Source organism: Mercenaria mercenaria, chromosome 7 (assembly GCF_021730395.1).
Source record: "Mercenaria mercenaria strain notata chromosome 7, MADL_Memer_1, whole genome shotgun sequence".
Taxonomy (NCBI): Eukaryota; Metazoa; Mollusca; class Bivalvia; order Venerida; family Veneridae; genus Mercenaria; species Mercenaria mercenaria.
In genome coordinates, this window is record NC_069367.1 from 23,197,056 (window position 1) to 23,217,937 (window position 20,882).

The 20,882-nt window shown below is 32.8% G+C and overlaps 1 protein-coding gene across 1 annotated transcript; it reads left to right on the top strand.

Annotated features, from left to right (window-relative positions):
* The first annotated feature begins 2,030 nt into the window (after window positions 1-2,030).
* LOC123554751 (uncharacterized) lies at window positions 2,031-13,898 on the top strand. The gene is made up of 3 exons (XM_045345059.2): window positions 2,031-2,192; window positions 7,064-7,183; window positions 13,518-13,898. Exons 1-3 carry the CDS (start codon window positions 2,138-2,140, stop codon window positions 13,685-13,687), a joined length of 345 nt encoding a protein of 114 aa, XP_045200994.2. The 5' UTR covers window positions 2,031-2,137; the 3' UTR covers window positions 13,688-13,898.
* The last annotated feature ends 6,984 nt before the right edge of the window (window positions 13,899-20,882 follow it).

Here is a 20,882-nt window from a genome sequence, read left to right on the forward strand (position 1 = left end):
AAACGATGCTTTGGACTATATCTTATTTACCATTTCACTTTTAATAAATTTAAGAAGTTTTTGCAGGGATTATTTTGACCAAAAAAAATTGGTGAAACGCCCAGTCAAGATCAATCAAATGTAACTATTTGAGCGAGCGTTTGTTGAAGTCATTCAAAATATTATTTTGAGAATTTAGTTCTGACTTAATCTCAGGCTGAACCATTTTTCGATTACGAGAAAGGTTACTTATTGTATGCTACAGCTGCTATAAAACGCTTGTTTAAAGGGTGGTATGAAATAAGCATTCAGTACCTTCTCTTCAGAAACCGATAATGGCGAAAAGTGATGATAAGCTTTTCTTTATACATACAGTGTTGACTTAGTGTCACTGTGGATTCCGTCATGTTTTTCTACTTTTCTACTACATCTTACAATAAACGAAAAAATTAGCGGAATTTTGTCTTTCAACTTGCTCTTAAAAGTTAGGTTCTTGATGCTCTGACTTCAGACAAGTTGTCGAGTACATTGGTGGAATTTAACCCTAGACTAATCCTTTTGTTACACTAGTGTTAGCCTTTCTCAACTAGGAGTTATTTATTTACACTGTCTTGTTTAATTTGCTGAAAATAAGCTAAGTGTGTTTATACAAGTACCCTAAATGCGTTCAAACCCAGGTTTCATTTGTATAGGTTACTGACTGTTTCAAAGCGGTGCCCTAAAATGCTTTTTGTCCATTTCGTTTTTTATGTTACGTACGAGGGTTGTTCAAAAATAACGTAGACGTTTTCTCTAGCTTTTATATACTTTACTGAAACAAAGCAAAAAATATACCGTTGTAATTCGTAATCTTTCTGCTCACTGCACTGCAAATTTGTCGTGATTTTGATCATACAGTCAGGAGTTACACCACTTCGAAAACAGTTACTTATACGAACCCGGCGAACGGTGATCATATTTTAACGACGTTAACGGCGTAGCGCCTTCATCGAGATGCTTTCATTAGGTTTGCATTATTCAATATTTGTAAATTTCTTTTATTAATTTTGATAATCAACACCTAAGTCATAATGAGTTGTTTGGTTAGAATACTGAAAATTATGAATACTTATGCCAAGCATCTCAGACAGGGTGCTAAACGTGAGTACTTGGTCTTTATCCAAGGCGTCATACATTGACGTTAACGCGGAATCACGGATTTTTTGTTTTCTCTCTTCACCTCCACTGTCCTTAAGCAAGAATGGGACAATTATGAATAGTTTGTACCACTTGAAAATCAAGACGCAGATGACCGAACATTGTTGTGGCGTCTGCTTTATTAGTTTATAAATTTCAGTTGCTTTTCGCCAAACTTTCTACATAACTAAACAACTGCCTGATTATCTATGCGAGTCGATGACGACACTTGGTGTAAATGTTGTTTACTTTCGCCTCCTACGTCCGAATGATGCCATAATCTCGGTACATGTCGCTCTGGCGTGTTGCTGCACTTTGACGTATGTTCTTGCGAAAACGTATTCTATCATTGCGAATATTAGCGATTAAATTCAAATCACGACGATGAAAAAGTAACTGCGCCGGTAATGCGTAGCTATGGTAATTAAAACGTTCCGCGCGCTTCGCCTATCAGTAAAAAATGTTACAAAAATGTATGACCAAATAAGAGAAAGATTGCGAATTACAATGATATATTTCACATTGCTCTTTACACAATATGCGCCTTCAGACACCAAAAGTCTACGGTTTTTTGAACCACCCTCGTATATATACTTAATTGTTGGTGTTTCTTTCCTCTTCACGCACTCTACTCTCTATTAGGGGTGTACGCGTGCGCGTGTGTGTGTGTGTGATTAAACTCTGAAAGTGATTAAAGTGAAATTGTCAATGCAGTTCCTATGCAAAACCTGCACTATGTTTGTGTAAATCAATAACAAAATACAAAATGCTATGTCGTGGCCTCAATTGGTGCAGACGACTAAAATGTTTGGGGAGGAGCTAACTGTAAATGTTGACAACTTGCAAGCTGTTTTATCCCGTACAAGAAGGTAGGTTGTAATTAATTGCTTCAGTAACTGTTTGCGCTTGGCCTGCGTCCTGTAACCGTTTGAAAACAGTATCTGCGTGCACGTTTGTTGGAAAAGACCAAAAGTTTCATAAAATGAATAACTTAAATGCATTTTTTTGTTTTGGCTTTCTGATTGTTTTTGTTTTGGGTGAGTAAAATATATTTTTCAAGTATTTTTAACGCTTTTTATATTAAGATAATTACTGGTATTCTTTGATAACTTAATAATGTCGTTCTGCTTGCTTTGAGAACTTCTCTCTTATTAAACACAATTTGCATTGAATGTTTATCTGATATATTTCTTAGGAAATTGAGTTTTTAAAATATAAAGGATGCAATTACGACTTGATCATAATTGGTGCTTTGCAAAATAGCAAATGGCGGGTTAGCTCTTTGGTTCAATATAGTAAGGTTTCTCTACTATTGACTTTGTTTTCTTTAAAAAAAATAACATTTATTTAAAAATATTATGGAAAAGAGTTCAGAATGGGAATGGTAGTGTCAGACTTGCAGCATTTATTTGGTTTGTTTCACATTTCCTTGTTTGGCAAGGAATTTTTTCCTTTTCTAAATGAGAATAAAGATACAGGCTTTGTAGACGTTTATACATATAAATAATCATCGGTTATGCTGACCGTCGAAATTTCTGTGCAATCGTTTTCGAGATTTTGATTTTATATTATAAAAAATGGAACTGTCATCATTTGCACTATATTTTCTATCAACACAATTGAACTATACATGCATATCGAAGTTTGTTTATGCATAGGATAAATGTATTCAACATGTATGTTATTTTCTATATTTAATGTAACTTTGTTTAGAGAAAGTCACATTGACAATTCAGAAGAAGATTTCTGAAAGTATGTTCAAAGGCCCTACGGACTGTATTAACTGTCGCAACATCAGGCTTTGATTTCAGTGTGGCGGTCGTAAACTTGGACTCGGTTTTCTTATAATTTCTGGTCTTTTGGCAATACAAACAGTGTCTTTTATTAAGATGTTACACACTTTCTAAAAGAAAATTACGTAAAACAGTTTGTTTATAAAGTTAATGCGGATGAGCTGAAGGCAGGCCGATTCCTGATTTAAGCTGTGCTTTATTTCAAATAATTCTCTTTCGTGCAAACTTGGGAATACTCGGTATAGATATAATATCATTTACAGATTTTATTCAAACTTGGTATGAATCATCAGTGCTAGCACAAATAAAGTAAATTGTCGGGATATTCATATCGACTTACTTGAACAGTAATTACTGGACATAAAGCGCATACCGAAGAATATTCCTCCGGCCACTAATCGATAGCGGTCAGATTTTCTATATAGAAATAAGAAGGGCGTGTACACATTTTACTTAATAACAAAATTACTAAAAATAAGAAACCTTAGGTGCAAAAATATTACCAAAGTTCAACATTTGATTCATCACAAGGTTTTTTTAAATTAAATTTTATCTTATTTTTTGATTCGTTCTTCGCATGAAGTTTGATGCCATCATTCCGTCATTTGTTCCCTTCTTTTTTTTCCATATAAAATGCAAAAATCTCATACATGCGTTTCTTCAAAGCATTTTTTGTATAAAACCATTGATATGAAAGCTTAGGTGCAAGAACTTTCCTACTCTCATTGAATTTATCTTTTGAATGATATTTATTTCATTTTTGTGAAATAAAAATTTGATTCGTTCTCAGACGGTTTATTTTCACTAATTTCGAAGAAAAATTAACTTCAGCGCGAAGTTGTTGTTGTAGCGTCATAAGCAGACGATATTATAGTATGCCGTGTGAACATGCGGTATTGTGATCAAAACGTTAAAGTAATGATTTAATCATTTAATGTAATTTTACTTCGCGAGTAATTCATTTTGTGTTAATATCACAAATTAACAATATAAGAAATGCAATTAAATATTGCAATTAATATTTCGGTTCTAAAAAGAAAGAGACGCGCATTTCTTCTTATGTTGTTGTTCTCACCTTATTTCATATACATTTAAATATCAGTGTCAGTTATGCCAATTATGTCAATTAAACATTAAAAGAGATAGCTTTCCTAACGACCCTTGGATCACAAATGCAAACTGTCGTAAAAAAGTAAAATACAGATTTTTTTGTATATATTTTACTTAATAATTTTTAGTAAATAAATTCAAGGTCCGCCTTAATCAAATTAAAGCTGGAATATTTAATTATGTCCGGAGCATTTTTGTGTACAAGAATGTTTTTGCAATGTGAATAATATCTGCATTTAAAACAGAATTGAATTTTACTTCAGTAACTTAATGATATATTTTTGTTTTCGTGAAACTTTTACCTGGTTTCATGATCTTTTCAGTTATCATAAATGTCGTCGTGATTAACTTACTTTCATAATTTATTGTACATGTTCAATTCAAGATAATTTTACATAAAACTAATTTCTATACTGTAATCCTATTGAATGATAGTTTATAGAAGTAATAAAATGTTATATGCATCACACATAAATCCTTTTTATTGGACTTGTAATAAAACTTGCCAACTACCTCTAAAAAAGGAACGTTAAAACAACACAGACGTTTATAACACTGATAAGGCTATAATTGCGTTTTGAATTACGGGTATTTTCTTTTTGTAATTACAAGGTGTAATTATCATGCGATTTTAATCTTTCGCATACTTTTTATTTTGCAAGCAGTTTTCATATATTGGTGGAATATGTGTAGTTATATTAAAATGAATAATGTCTGCTTGAATACGGCAAAATACCTGTACCACGCTGATTGCCACTATCTTTTTTTTTAATTTTACAAACTTCCTACTTTGCCAATATTTTAAGAATTACTGAATTGATATACATGTTCAACCATTTCAGAATAAAATAATTCAAAACCTACACCTGTGTAATTATAAATTGTAAACAGCTGTTTAAAAGAAAAAGAAACAAAATAACTTACGTATGTATTTTTGGGAGGACGGACGTTTTGGCCACGGACGTTTTGGCCCGGACGTTTCGGCCTAGGATCTTTCGGCCTAGGACGTTTTGGCCAAGAAAATTGTTGAAATAGGATGTTTTGGCCATTTTTTTTTTTTTTGCAAAATATGCAAATTATGATTTTGATATTAATATTTTATCATCTGTTATAGTATAATTGATCATTTTTTAAAGAAAAATTGTGATTGTGATATTTTTTCTAATTGTTTTAATCAGTGCAATTATTTTATTTATTGTCACACTTGTAGTACTGATAAAGATCAAAAAGAAATAATTAATAAGATTAACACATTAATTTATTGTGTCTTTATTGTAACACTTTTTGCCCCGGGACCTCCCAGTTTACATTTTTAGGTTTGTCGCAACAATTTGAAAGGGAAATAACTGCTACATCTTTATTTACAGTTAAGTGGTTTTGGGTTGTTCCCCTTGAGTTATCATTGTTATATAGTTACCCAATTACAGTATCAAATAATGTGATTATTTTGATGCTGGGTGTCATGGTGGTTGCTGTGTTTTGGGGTTCTGGGGTGTCTTGGGGTAAAAAGACCTGCCCGTTACGGCTTGTTACGATCCGTTCTCCATTTAAAGTTTAAATTTTCAACAACTTTGCCACATGATCATATCTTATATGTCAATGTATATCATGTAATGAGGTACTGTATGTATTTTTGTGACATAAGAATGGACGTGGTAGTGGCAGCAGGTATAATACATATCAATCAGACAATTTTAAAATATATTCGTCAAGTTTATTTGTATTTTGTGACTTCCCTGTTTCATATTTGTCTTTGTTTTTTGTTGTTTTTTTTCTGTTTTTTTTTTTTTTGACAAGAATGTGTTATGGCCGTAAAAGTTATAAAATCGTATAAAACATGGTTCGATCTTCTTTTCTTTTTTTGGTGTGTGTGTGTAAATATAAAAGGAAGTGTCTGTGGGTACGAACCTCCTTTTTTCTAGATATTAAGGGTCATTTACATTTCAGATTTGGTTGAAAATGAAAAATAAAAAAATAAAAAAATAAAAGACTTCATTGATATTTGCCTTTAACTTGAATCTAAATGGTTTACAGATAGTAATGTTCACCCGATTTGTTACATTGTTTTTCGAAAACATGTTAAAATATACATTCTTCTTATATAAGAATATGTATGAAAATAATTTTATATGAAAATATGGTTTTTATTGCTGATAGATATGTTATATTGATATAAAAATTAATTTAATTATTATAAAATAACATGTTAAAAATGCTATGGTTCAGAAAATTACATATTAAACATCCTTTTGATAAAAATGTTTGTAACTCCAGTGACATTTCAATTAAGCTTGTTTAATTATCTTATGAAAAACCTTCTCTTTTATTACACTTGATATTGAAATAAACATCCAGGTGACAATACCCGGAGGCAGTAGATATCGACATCGCAATACCGGTCACCTGTTACCAATACCAAATAGCTGTTGTCTCCCCTGATATCGATTTTCTGCAATATCGGTCATGAGGTCAATTCTTCCTCATGCTTTTTCTTATATTTCCGAACAACTCCTAAACTTTCGTTATTTACACATAGTTAAGATATATATAATGTTGTATCGAATGATCATATTTCTATATAGCTATCTCTGATGAATATTTAACTCATATTCATAGAAATTGTTTGTTTGTTTTACCAAAAACTTTCGATATTATGAGACAGAAATACTGTCGATTTCCATCAGGCAGCGAGCGATATTGAGTAACCTATTTAAGTTACTGGAGCAGTAATGACGATCGCCTTTTCCCGTTTAATTACGTATTTCGGCATTCTTCGTTTTTTAGAAAAGCATTTTTCCGTTATGAGCGAAGGTGCCGAAACAGCATTACGAACAATACCGTTTTATACATAATCGCATTTTTCCGTTATGAGCGAAGGGTGCCGAAACAGCATTACGAACAATACCGTTTTATACATAATCGCACGGAAATTGCCGAATGTCCTTATGGGTGCACTACCTCAATGATGAAGCTTTAGTACAATTATACACTTTTAATTCTTTCAGTTTCAAGTGTATCAGCCATCAAATGCTACTCTTGCATAGGATGCAACGACCCTTTTGATGAGAGTAATGCTGGAACAGATACCTGCGCAGGATCCTGTGTGAAAACAAAGACGGATGGACGTAAGTAAATTTCGCTTAACCATTGTAAATAAAACAGACTTACAATGGAATATGAAACATTTGATCAAAACAGGTGAAAAAAATAAGAAAATCAGACTACAAACGAGATTGATATGCCAAACTTAGAATTATAAATTTAACGAAATGACAGCCATTTTGAGCACAGTGATGTCATCGTTATTTCCTTATATAGCCGTAACCGAATATGGTATTTATGGCAAATATTTTTAAGATACAGTTGAAAATAGAACTTAAATTTCTTGTACATTTTAAGATACACTTTTTTTTTGTAAAAACTAAGAATATTGTATTGTGACCCACAAAATGTGATTATCTATGTCGTAATTGATTGGGAAATGCCTATATAAGGAGATATGGTAATATCATTCTACCCTAAATTGCTGCCGTGTCATTAAATGAATTGTTTTCAAATGGTTATATCTTCTTTGTTTGTAATCCAATTTTCATACTTTTTTCGCCAGTTTCAAAGTGTCACTAAGCATCTTCTTATAAGAATTGTAGCCGAATGTTGCATATTCCATTGTAATATGTAACGACATAAAATGTCTTTTTACAGGATAATTATTTAACTATAACTGGTTATTATATACCTTACAATAACAAAGTAACAAAACAGTCAGTGATGTATCACTAGTGGCAAAGTATGCCTGTCGTGTCAAGATTATAATGCCTCCTCTGAAGTTGACGTCACGTAATAACGTAACTGACGGAAGAAAGGGTGTTGGATTGTTTTGTGATCGATTCTGAATTATTGCTGTCTTTGCGAATAAAAAAATGCGATACAACAGACACTTACAAGTTGCTGACAAAATATGAAAAATTATAATACCGAGCTAATAATATATATGAAAAATTCTAACACGATCCGCAGCAATTGCTATATAAACATATAGCGAAATTGCCTATACATGAATCTACGATAAAATGTGGTTGGCTGTTACATTTCACCCCCTATGATTGTAACATAAGAGATTGTACTTCAGTTCCATTACATACGAATTATTTCAGGGCCAAACGGTTCAAAAACAGCATTTCAAAAACATAAATATAATAAAAAGTCATACTGACTTATGTGTAGGTCCGTAAAACAAGTTCTGATCTCTACGAGCGAATTCAATTAGCCTAATTATGATTCAGCGGTGACGTCATAAATGTATGACATAAAGTGTGACGTCATAATGATGTGACGTCATATAAATGTTAAGCTCATCACTCGTAACACAGGGTCCACTCGCCTAATTTGATGATTCTGTTCACAATTAGTTTGCGAGCTGTTAGATTACTAATTTACGAATACTTCTCAAAATTCTGATAAAAAAAACAAAACAATTTTCTATACGTTCCATTGGCTATGCAACACTTTCTAACCATAGGGGGTAAATTGTAACAGCATATGACCCGAATGACGTATTACGCTGAAAATGTAGTACTGTAAAATGTGAATTATTTGCGTTGTTAGAATCGAAATGATAAATATATTCCAATAATTTTATAAATTAATAAAACATGGGCAGTCGTGATTTAATTATTACGCATCCAAACTCCTGCCCATATTTTATTAACTGATAAAATATAGGAACAGATTTATTATTTCTTAATTATAATACCGAGCTAATAATATTGCTGATGTTATCATTACAACATAAGAAGATATGTCGTTGGTCTTTTGATTAATTTTCAAATGTAAATGCCTATATTTCTCTAACCTAGTTACTTACTTAAAGGCCAGATAACTTTTTGACAGGGAAGCAACTCATACTTCCTTCTCGTGCTTAACTGTAAGAGTTGATGTGTTTAAAGTATTGCCTGAAAAAAAATACATACTGATCAAAATAAAATAAATATATAATGGAAAGGTCAATAAACGGTTTAATTATATATTCTTGCCATAGTGATAAACCTTGTTACAAAATTCAGCACAGGGCAATCATAGCACCAGGTGTGCCATTATGTCAAGAAGGCACATTCAATCCGCATATCAGCTCTATTATACCTTTTTCTGCTTGTTCATATACACGCCTGGTAAACTTCAGAGCTACCTCTTTTAGAGGTATACAGTAAAGTGCTCTGTCGCAACTTCCGAGGTAGTGCACGTCGCGATAAAAGAACATCAACAAAGGTGAGTGTCATCATATTTTTTGCATTTTTACAAGCAGTGTATCGAATGTCAAAAGTCGGGGAATGGTAGGCGATGTAGATATGATTTAACTTTACAGAGAACTTTAAGTTTGCTAATTCATTCTTAATTTGCGGTCGCGGTGATGTTTACCAACAAGCTGATTTTGCAGTACATTTGGCCATTTGGTCATCAAAGCACTTTCATTGTCAATTATTTACGTTTTAACTAATATTAAGAAGTAAACCGTGTAGGCGTGAGATAGCTGTAAAATATACAATGCATTTGGAAATAAAATATGTACCGAAAATGGTTCGGGAGTAAAATTACCCACATTTTATTGAGAGATAGCTCTGTCGTGAAGGAGATAGTCATGTCGCCAAGTAGATAGCTCTGTGTTGCATGAACAGTTTTCAGCAGTGTTGAATGTATCCGGAAAGTAGTTATTTCCACTTACGAGATACAATTCAAATATCTCATTTTTATATTTATACATCATTTGTATAATACATATTGCTTATATTTTTTATAATTATTTTGCTTGTTTCGTATTTAGTGCCGTTTTATCAAGTACTTCTGGATTCAGCACCAGTGCTAACTTGTTCTCAGCAACTAACTGTCAAGTCCCCCTACAGACACATTGTAAAATAGTCAGGGGGATTCAAACTCAAAGCCCATGATCAATAGATCTGCACTTTCACTATTGATCTAAGCGAGCGGGCTATATTTTCTTAGAATCGGCATGTGCTACTTTTTCTATGAAAAAGATAAATTCAGTTAGAGAATAATTAATGCGTGAAATTATCTTGTGAAAAGCAAGGGTTGCCTGTAACTTTAGTGGAAGTGGCTCTGATACTTGTTTACACTACCTATTACACTATATTACATTCAGATATGATTTTACAAGACTTGTAAATTCATATCCGAATAATATTGTATTATGATGATACCATAATTGCTTTTCGTTGAGGACACGACCAGTTTGTTTGTACGTACCGGTAAATAAAATATACTTCGAACAAATATCAGAGTCGCTGTGACTTCATAAATGTACGAGCACGTTCAAATTCACTAATGAATCTAAAATCTGAAACTTTTAAACAGTCATGCTGATTTACGAGCTAGATAAATTTCATAGAACAACTTTACGTAAAGGTTAATCATAATGCATTTAGTGTTTTAACAATGTACGCATTTAGTTAGCAACGTCAATTACACATACAGTTATTGACATAACTACTGCAGCGATCGAATCCTAAATTTAATCAGACACGTTTGACGAAAGGGTCGTGACTTTAGATATTGAGTAAAATTATCTTTTACTTTTAGAATTTGAATTTTGTAATATTATGACGTAATAGCATTGATCATCTTTAAATTGCGAAATTATAAAAAAAACATGCCCGAGCCGATAATCGCATTTCCTTACTTATGTATGGTGAAATCATTTAAATTCGCTAGCAAAAAGGCAGTTTCGCGCGGGCTTTAATTCGTGCATTTTCATTTTTTTTCAAAAATCGCCAGCATCGCATTTGTCCGGTATAAAATAAGTTCCAATTGCAAACACATTTTTTTTTTCATTATTTTTCCTAGTGGCCTAGTTTTTGATCCAAGATAACCCATATCAAAAGTTGACCTAGATTTCGTCAAGGCAATCATTCTGACCAAATTTCATGAAAATCAATTGAAAAAACTTCAGCCTCTATCACATATTCAAAGCTTTGCTTTGATTTAACTAGGTGACCTAGTTTTCTTTTATTCCAGTTAACCCATATTCAAATATTTCCTAGATTTTATCCAGACAAACATTCTCATCAAATTTCATAAAGATAGAGTGTAAAATGGAGTTCCTATTGCATAGATAAGGTATTTCTTCAATTTAACCTAGTGACCTAGTTTTTGACCCCAGATAATAAATTTTCTTACTTGAACTAAATTTAAAGAAGACAAGCAATTTGACTAAATTTCATAAAGATCAATTAAAAAATACAGCCACTATTGCATACACAAGCTAAATGTTGACAGAGAGACAGATAGACGACTGACGACGGACATCGAGTGATCGCAATAACTCACCTGTGCAAAAAAGCAAACAGAATGTACAACTATTCAATATTTACAATTATAACCTCATGGAAAACCTTAATCAAAACAATACATGGAAAATTCATACATATGTATATCAAATAGAACAGTAACTTTATATTATTTCTAATGAGGACAACCCAAAGTAAATATTAAAACGTTTAAATTCATGCAACACAGAGCTTTCTCCTTTGCGACATGAGTATCTCCTTCACGACAGAGCTATCTCTCACAATAAAAAGTGAATAATTTTACTCCCGAACCATTTTCGGTATATATTTTATTTCGAAATGCATTGTATATTTTACAGATATCTCACGCCTATTCGGTTTGCTTCTAAATATTAGTTAAAATGTAAATATTTGACAATGAAAGTGCTTTCATGACGAAATGGCCAAATTTACTGCAAAATCAGCTTGTTGGTAAACATCACCACGACCACAAATTAAGGATGAATTAGCAAACGTAAAGTTCTCTGTAAAGTTAAATCATATCTACATCGCCTACCATTCCCCGATTTTGATATTCGATACACTGCTTGTAAAAAATGCAAATATATAATGACACTCACCTTTGTTTATGTTCTTTTACCGCGACGTGCACTACCTTGGAAGTTGCGACAGAGCACTTTACCGTATACCTCTTAAAGAGGTAGCTCTGTAGTTTACCAGGCGTGATATAATTTAATTAAAAACGTCAAATACGTACTCAAACTGTTTATAGCTATTGTGCGAACGAAACTGGAAGAAAGAAAGGCTAGAATTTCTTAGAACTAGCTATTGCAATATATAAACCCAAAGAGTCTCTTTCTAAATGAAGTTTTTTTTCCGCTGGGTGCAACTGCTTGATAGTATACCAGTATTTGTTCTTTACAGATAGTACTTAAAGGCAAAGAAAATCTCCTATATAAGTGACCCCCCTCTCCCCAAATACCAGATTTTTTAATCCCCAGTATACAAGATCCTATCTGGTCCAGTTTTATAAGGGTCCATAAAACCCCCGCAGACTTGACATGTAGCCTAATTATTGTCAGAGAATCATAAATTGTATTGCCTACAGATAAATTGGTTATTTCCTGTGTTTTCCTTTTTTGTTTAGAATGTACACAAATGTTTTTTTTAATTGATGTTGATTAATGTCCCGGCCAGTTAAATTATAATTCTTATAGCAAAGCAATTCTCACTCCTTAACTTTTAAATAATTATTTAAAACTTAATAAAAGAAATTAAAAGTTTGTTTATTCAATTATTATGATCTTTTTATCAAAAGTAACGAAAAAAAAAGAAGAAGAAAAAAAAAGATAATTGCTGGATTTTATTAGAAATTAAAGAAGCGTTCAGTTGCATTTTTGATAGATAAAATGGAATATGGACAGAAGGGTTTTATATATTAAAAATGCATAATTCCCCTTGTGTTGTCTAAATAACGTTTCTTTTATGTATAATAAAATCCAGCAATAAAGAGATATCATTGTTCAAAATACACATACTTTATTATGTTTTTTATATTTTTGATTAAAAAAACAAAAAAACAGCAATGATGAAATGTAATTGTTAAAAAATTTGATTATTAAAAATATGATAAAAACACTGTTGTATCTTATCACTTTGTTTATTTAGTCCTAATTCAATCAAGCTTTCTAAACTGGTTATAAATGTGAGAACTGATTTGCTATGAAGGCGAGAAATATCACCTGTAATTTATGTACTGCACAGTAGCTATACAGTAGCTTATTATGATAAACAGAAGCAAGTCTATCAATGGTCCAGGCTTCTGTATTGGCCATTACCACCAATACGCAGACCTTATCATTCCCATAGGCCACATACCAGGCATATCAGAATCAGTGTCTTTAAGCATTATGAGCGGGCCGTTGACCAGCTAAATTTGCTCAACTATTACATCCCTGAGCATATTAATCTTTTCAAATTAATACAGTTCCTTCACAAAATACAATTTTGTACATTTTATGCAGTTTTTGCACAACATTAAACAAACTAGTATTTACATACGCGTTCAGGAAGTTGCACAAGCTACCGCTATCTCGACATTCTTGTTTAAGATATAACTCCTTAAAGAATAGAAGTTATAAATCTTTTTTTTCTGTTACAGATGTGATTAGAGCTTGCTCACCAAGTAGCCTTGGAGACGAATGTGACAGCAAAGATGGAATCGATGCGTGTTCGTGTACGGACGATCTGTGTAACAGTGCGTCAGGAATGAGCTTTCCCCTGGTCGTCCTCTGTCTTTCCCTTTTCACCATGTTTCTGTGGATGAAATAATGGAAACGAAAACGGACGTGTGCATTATTTTAGACATTATAGGTCATTTCAAACTTTCTGTTAAAAGTATTGTACAAATGTTTAGGTCGTTTACTTCATTTTCTTTGTGAGTAATTCAGTCTATATTCAATTTTTAGTATGATTTTACTGTTACTTGTATAAATATATAATTAATATCCATTCTTCTGTATTAAAAAATACCAATGTAATACGGTGGTGTTTGTCTTGTTCCCGTTTTCAATTTAAACAGCCGTCACGAAATCTTATCTTGAGCGATTTACATCTTATCTTGTGCGCACGACATCTTATATCGAACGATCAACTTCTTATCTTGAGCGATCAACATCTTATCTCGATCGCACGACATCTTATATCGAACGATCAACATCTTATCTTGAGCGATCAACGTCTTATCTCGTGCGCACGACATCTTATATCGAGCGATCAACATCTTATCTCGAGCGATCAACATCAAACCTTGTGCGCACGACATCTTATCTCGAGCGAACAAAATCTTATCTCGAACGCACAACTTCTTATCAATATATATTAAGACCATTTGTTCGTGTGTATTAGGTCATTAGTAAAACATACGGACAAGTTCATTATTCAGTTACTGGAACAGACCCGGAGAGAGAGTAGTGTTGAAAAACGTAAGTTCGGGTGTGGGGGTTTATACTCTATTGATAAAATACACTTCAAATCCAGTTTTCAATGTTAGTTTATTATGAGATTTTGTCTAAGATGGAAATAAAGTCGTCATAATGATAATTCTCTCATTCCTCTGGTCTAAAGTCACTTATTATTATAACTGTAAAATATTTCATTTCTTGTTTCTATGATCTGTCATTTTCAAAGTCCGAGCCAAAAGTAAAGAATCCCCCTCCCAAGTTCTGAACTAGGTTTATATACAAAAGCAGGTACCCTCCCATATTTGGAGTGTATCATAGTGATGAAAGACAAAGATTACCCCTAATATTTATGAGGATAACCGTTGACTGATGGTACCATCCCAAATACGGAGCCACCTCTAACTCTAACAAATCAGACATGTTTATGATGGTACATGATGACAACATACCCTGATAAAATGATACACACTCCAGTCCCAAACAATTTATGAGGGTAACTGGTGAATGACATCTCTAGTAGCAGAGGCCAAAGTTTCACATCAGTAGAATCAATTAATAAATCAACCTTAATAAGACTAGCTGCTAAACTTACAACACTCCCCTACCCTTAGCTTCTTAATTGTCCCCAATTAAGTTTTAACATTAAAATATAAGTGACTACTGAGCCAGACTCTTACTCTCAAATACTATGTGTAGATACATAAGAATATGAATACCTAAACTATATTTTCACTGAAATTGCTCCTCAATATAAATGATTAAGTGACATGAATAGTAGCAAACATGCTATACTCTATGTTTTAATAAAACTCATGATTATAGTTCGGAAGAACTATGTGACTAAATACGTCTCAACGTAGTATACATGTAAAATGACTATTATACTAATGTATGTATGAAACATTAAAAGTGTAAAAAAAATCACCAGCGTCCTAGTAAAACACATGTAAAATAAAATCCAGTGTTGAATTCAGTTCATCTAATAAGGTGAATATATATATGTAAGTACATTCACACAATGTTTATTTCACTCACACTAAGTCCTGGTGCCTTTATTTATTTTAATATTAACACAATATGATGATAGAAATAGGCACAATTTTGATTAATTTCATTGATATGGTAGTCGTCTTTACCATTTACTAATGTAAGTCCTGGTGCCCTTAATTTATTTAAATTAATTTGAAAAAAAAAATAGGCACAATGTCTAATTTTTATGGCTATGGTAGTCGTCTCTACCAGAGTTTTAAGTCCTGTGTGCCAGGAATATCTAATTGTACAACAAATGATTTTAATAAATGGCACAAATTTTAATATCTGAAAATGAAACCCACAAATAAATCCATTTGAATACACCAAGGCTGAATGGGATTATTATTACCAATGCAGCCACTAATTAAATCCATACAAAGAATAATTAATCCATTTGAATACACTTGTGCTGAATGGGATTATTATTACCAATGCAGCCACTCATTAAATCCATACAAAGAATAATGAAATGAATAAGTACACACTTATAATCCAGGATGAATATTAGTTAACACTTTAAATCCAGAAGGAATATGAACTTAATCCAAAAAATTAACACTTTTAATATTTATAACTATTGTGTACCATGTTGATATGGTCTGTATTGGGTCCTGTTCCTTGAACTTCTCCTCACTTGTTGACTGGTACTGTCCAGGCAGGATTTGGAAGTTTGCTGGTACCCTTTCATTTTTGCTCTATGATTTTTTTCCTCAGACTTAACCATGTTTGATTGCCAATGGGTCATTTTATTTCCATGAAACGGTTTCAATCTGTCATGATGCACTATTCTGTACCGATTTCCGGATTCTGTCTCATTAAGTGGCCCCATTATGTCCGTTTGTATACGATCCATAGGATTGCCAACTGTGTACTCTGTTAATGGTGCCTTCGGTATGTTTTTCGGCCTTTTTCGGAATGCACACTTTGCACAACTTTTGATATGCAACTGGACGTATTCCTTCATTTTATACCAGTGATATTTGAGATGGAATTTTGAATATGTCTTTGAAATTCCTAAATGTGCTCCAGTAATTGAATCATGACAAGATATCAAAAGTTCCTTATAAAGTACTCTAGGCACTATCAACAAAAGCCGATGGTCCTTTGCACTGACAATGTACTTTTTGAATAACACTCCATCAATCAGAGTTAACAGGTCATAATTTAGCCAATAATTCCGCACACTTGGTGAATTCCCAGCTACCTCATCTCTCAGGGGTTGTCTGTTTTCTTCAAGCCACTGTATCACAATTCCTAAATCTGGGTCAGCTCTAAGTGGCCCCATTATGTCCGTTTGTATACGATCCATAGGATTGCCAACTGTGTACGTGACCTTGACCTTAGAGCTACGGGTCTGGATCTTGCGCATGACACGTCGTCTTATTATGGTGAGCATTTATGCAAAGTTATTTAATAATCCCTTCATGGATGGCAGAGTTATGGACCGGACACGAAACAGACCCTGTTAACCTTTGACCTCTAAGTTTGACCTACACCTTGAAGATAGGGGTCTAAGTCTTGCCCATGACACGTTGTCTTATATGAGGAATATTTATGACAAGTTATTTTAAAATCCCTTCATGGGTGGCAGAGTTATGTACCGGACACGAAGTGTGACGGACGGAAGGACGGACGGAAGGAAGGACGGACGGACGGAAGGATGGAAGGACGGAAGGACGCAGACCATTTCTATATCCCTTTTTTTCTTCGAAAAAGGCAAAACTGAAACGTTAATTGACTGTTATACATGAATCAATTCATTTAAAGTTCAAACAAAGAAGCAGACAATAAATAATCTTCCTTGACACTAATATATATCCATATCGTCTACCAGTAAATAAACAAGCAAATAGAAACCCAAATCATGCTTAATGCACATGATTTTTTGTATGCACGTACATCGTTTTATGTCGTGTCATTTTTCTCAAAACTATACAAATGTTTGTGCATTGTCAGCCAAAATGCTAAGAAGACCATATAAACGCACTGAGCATTGTTTAATCTAAAAAAAAAAGAGATCAATTGCATATTCTGACATGCTGATAAGAGATTAAAGTAATCTATGATACAGTTGTTCAGACAACCTCATATTGTTTTATACATTTGTAATGCGTACAAAACGCTTTGAGTATGTGATTTTAAAGATTAAATTAGTCCTGAGTACTTGGTTATCTTATTGCGACATGGGCTTGTTTTCTCAAGTTCATGGTCTCTTCTTTAGCTTGATAGAACTACTTTAATGCTTAGCCTTATAATTTGAAAATAAAACAGTCACCACAAAATCATAGAAAGAAAGGGTTGTTTCACATAAAAAATGAACAGCATATGAATTATGTATATCATTCTACAAAACAATTGTCAGATTACTAATATATACATTGAATTCCAGAAAGGACTGCATAAAAAGGCCACATTTTCGGATAGTTCAACGCCTTTAAAAACTCGCCATTTGTAAAAAACTCTTACACTTTTTCTTTTTGGTGCATTTGCAATAATGTTCCAGTGATAAAGTTTCACATAACTAGTCGGAACGTAGTTTTCAGCAATTGTTTATCTTTATATCTTATAAATGGCATTCAATTGTAATGTGGAAAAAAATTAAGTATCCATTGTAAGGGAGAGTACGGCAGAACATGTGATGGTCGGATATATTATTGATAATGATATTGTTCATTTATCAAATATTTCTGTATTTTGATGGTATACTCCTAAATCTTTCAAATCATCCAGTTTGTTTATCGATGGACTAGTTTACCGTCTCACTAAATTTCCTTACGGGGGTTATCATTATCATACAAACATAGGGAACAACTGTATCTTTAAAACGTTTTTTAGTATACGTGTGCTCGTACATTTATGTATGTAATGTACTGTATGGGTCGTGAAGTTTTTCGAATGTGCCTTTTTCTGTTGGACTTTTGTCTTTGTTTTAACCCATGTAGCTACGATCTTATTAAATATATTTCCTTTCTCTACTTAAATTAAAAAAAAACTATCGTGTAGTGATCTTGTTACCTGTGTTTTCAGAAAATGAGTTTTCCAAATACTTTTAGATAAATGAAAACAGGGATAGATCTACTTCAGATTAAGTTTAATCAATATTTCAAGTGATTTATTTGGAAAATGCTGTCAATTGTCTTCATTATAATGACATTGTGATTACTTTGCCAGTAAATGATTCTAATTTATATATTTCATTCAATAGCTAGATAACGTTTCAAAAGTTCTTTTAAAGGAGTTATTCAAAACACATGTGTACTATATTAGAATGGTGTAACATACCTGGGTTGATACCCGAACGCACAGAATTTTGTTGTACAAATTATTTCGGTCATTTCAATAAGTCTCTTGATTATCAAATTAACTTTCTATATCAAATTTTAGAATGTCAATATTTTAACCAGTTAAACAGTGCATGTATCAACCTTGTGACATCCAACTTTGCAACTAATTCTAAGATGGCGTCATCTATTTTCGAGTCCGGTTATTGGTCAAAGACTTATTCAGTCTGGATCTTGGCCGAAAACTACGAGTAGACATTTATTGTTCATATACAATAATTCTGTGAATTTTAACATGCATCGCTCTGTTATCATTCGAAAGCCAGATAGTCTGCCAGGAGTACGCGTATTCAAAATAATTTATTTTGCACTGCAATACACGCATTCAGCTTCGAAATTTGCGGTAGCGTAATAATTACTCTGCAAACGGGCACTACGCAAGCATATGAAACTGACATTATGGACCATCTTAAAGTGTCAAAAAGTAACGGAACAGAAGACTGCATTTTTCAAAAATATGGGAACTTATAAGTTAAAGGCGGTTTAGGTAATCATTAAGATAAACGTCTTGTGTGGAGAATGTCAATCCCTAGTTCAATTGGTAAACATTGAAAACTTATCTTTAGATTTTTCGAAAATACTATCTGGCTTTTTCGAAAAATATTCAGATAAAATTCGCTTTAATCCTGCGCTAATACTGTGGTAAATATAAGCAAGACGCGACATGTACACATGAAATTGATCTCCTTAATTTTTAATTTTCTTTTGGCTATAGCCCAGATATTTTGTAAAGATAAGATTATCACAAAAAGTTATGTGTTAGACAATGCATAACATGAGCGATTTAGGTTTCAACTTATATTCTGTTTAGCAAGGTAATAAATTTTTGTTGTCCTAGGTAACGTGTGAGGGTTACGTTTTTATTGCCTGCTTATCGTTATTCCAATGTCAATGGCTGTCTTTATCTACGACGAAAATAGATTTTTGGAAAATTGTATTACTTTTTATATTGAATGAACACTTAAAAAGAGACTCGTAATGTCTCCCGCAATTCTTATCAGTTCAAAGATACAGGATTGCTCATTTAAAAATGAAACATAAATTATATGGACGGTCATTACATATTTTTTGAAATAAGAAGGACCCGTCACTAATAATACAGGGCTGTGGCCCACACTGTTAAAGCTCTACATTGTAAATCCCTTGCTTCTATAAAGGATTCAAGAAATGTATAGAAACCAAAGATCACAAGACACGCTGTAATAAGCATGTACAATTTACATGACGATCGTAACGGGCACAAAACGCACTGACAACGGTAAATTGTTTGTAAATTCATTTGGATAACTATCGTTTTCATTACAGAAAACCACATCTGAAGAATTGGTAAAGTACCCTGGATTTTTTTAATAAAAAAGTTTTGAAAGTATGTTTACTTACACCGTGTATTTTTACATGGAATTACAGAAAGCAATTATTGTCCCATAAAGTTCACCTAACTCACGAGTCTTTAATCAATGTGTGTGCATTCTCAGGGTACGTAACGGTCAATATCGGTTTGTTGTTAGAGTACGACACTACACCAAAAATCTTCAAAATAACAACACTTACATAACTCTAAATAACGCCTTTACTTAAACTTGGCATTATTTCCTAATCATACTTCACATATATTTCATTGTGAAGAAATGCCCTTTTCCGTAAATAAGTGTTTCAGAGGTCTCACATTATGAAACATAAAGTTACCAAATTGCACAAACATAATGTAAAATGTTCTTTCTCTAAAAATGCTGATTTGATTGACTTGAAACATCTGAAAGACATTAAGTTTATTCCTACATTACTACACCAAACATCCTATGTTAATACATATTTAAATTTAAGTGTAGGTGTAAACCAAAGAACTGTCAAGACTGTTCTTTTTATCATTTAGTAGAACGATGCTATATTATCATAACTTAACGCCAACTTTGAAATATTTTACCAGAATAACGTGTTGCTTAGTGTTGAGTTTCGAAGATGGATCCAAATAAGCCCTCATTATTCTAAAATTAGCCCTAGTGTACTTAAATGGGACACTGCTGGCAGGCATTCTCTATATCTTTTGAATAAAAAATGCCTTTGTCACGAGCACCAGTCTGTTGAGAAGAATTTCATCGTTATCGAGGTCATATATTGCGTCAAATTCATCATATACCTGAACTCATTACATAGATCTAATTACTAAATCATTTTCGTTGTTTCACGCAT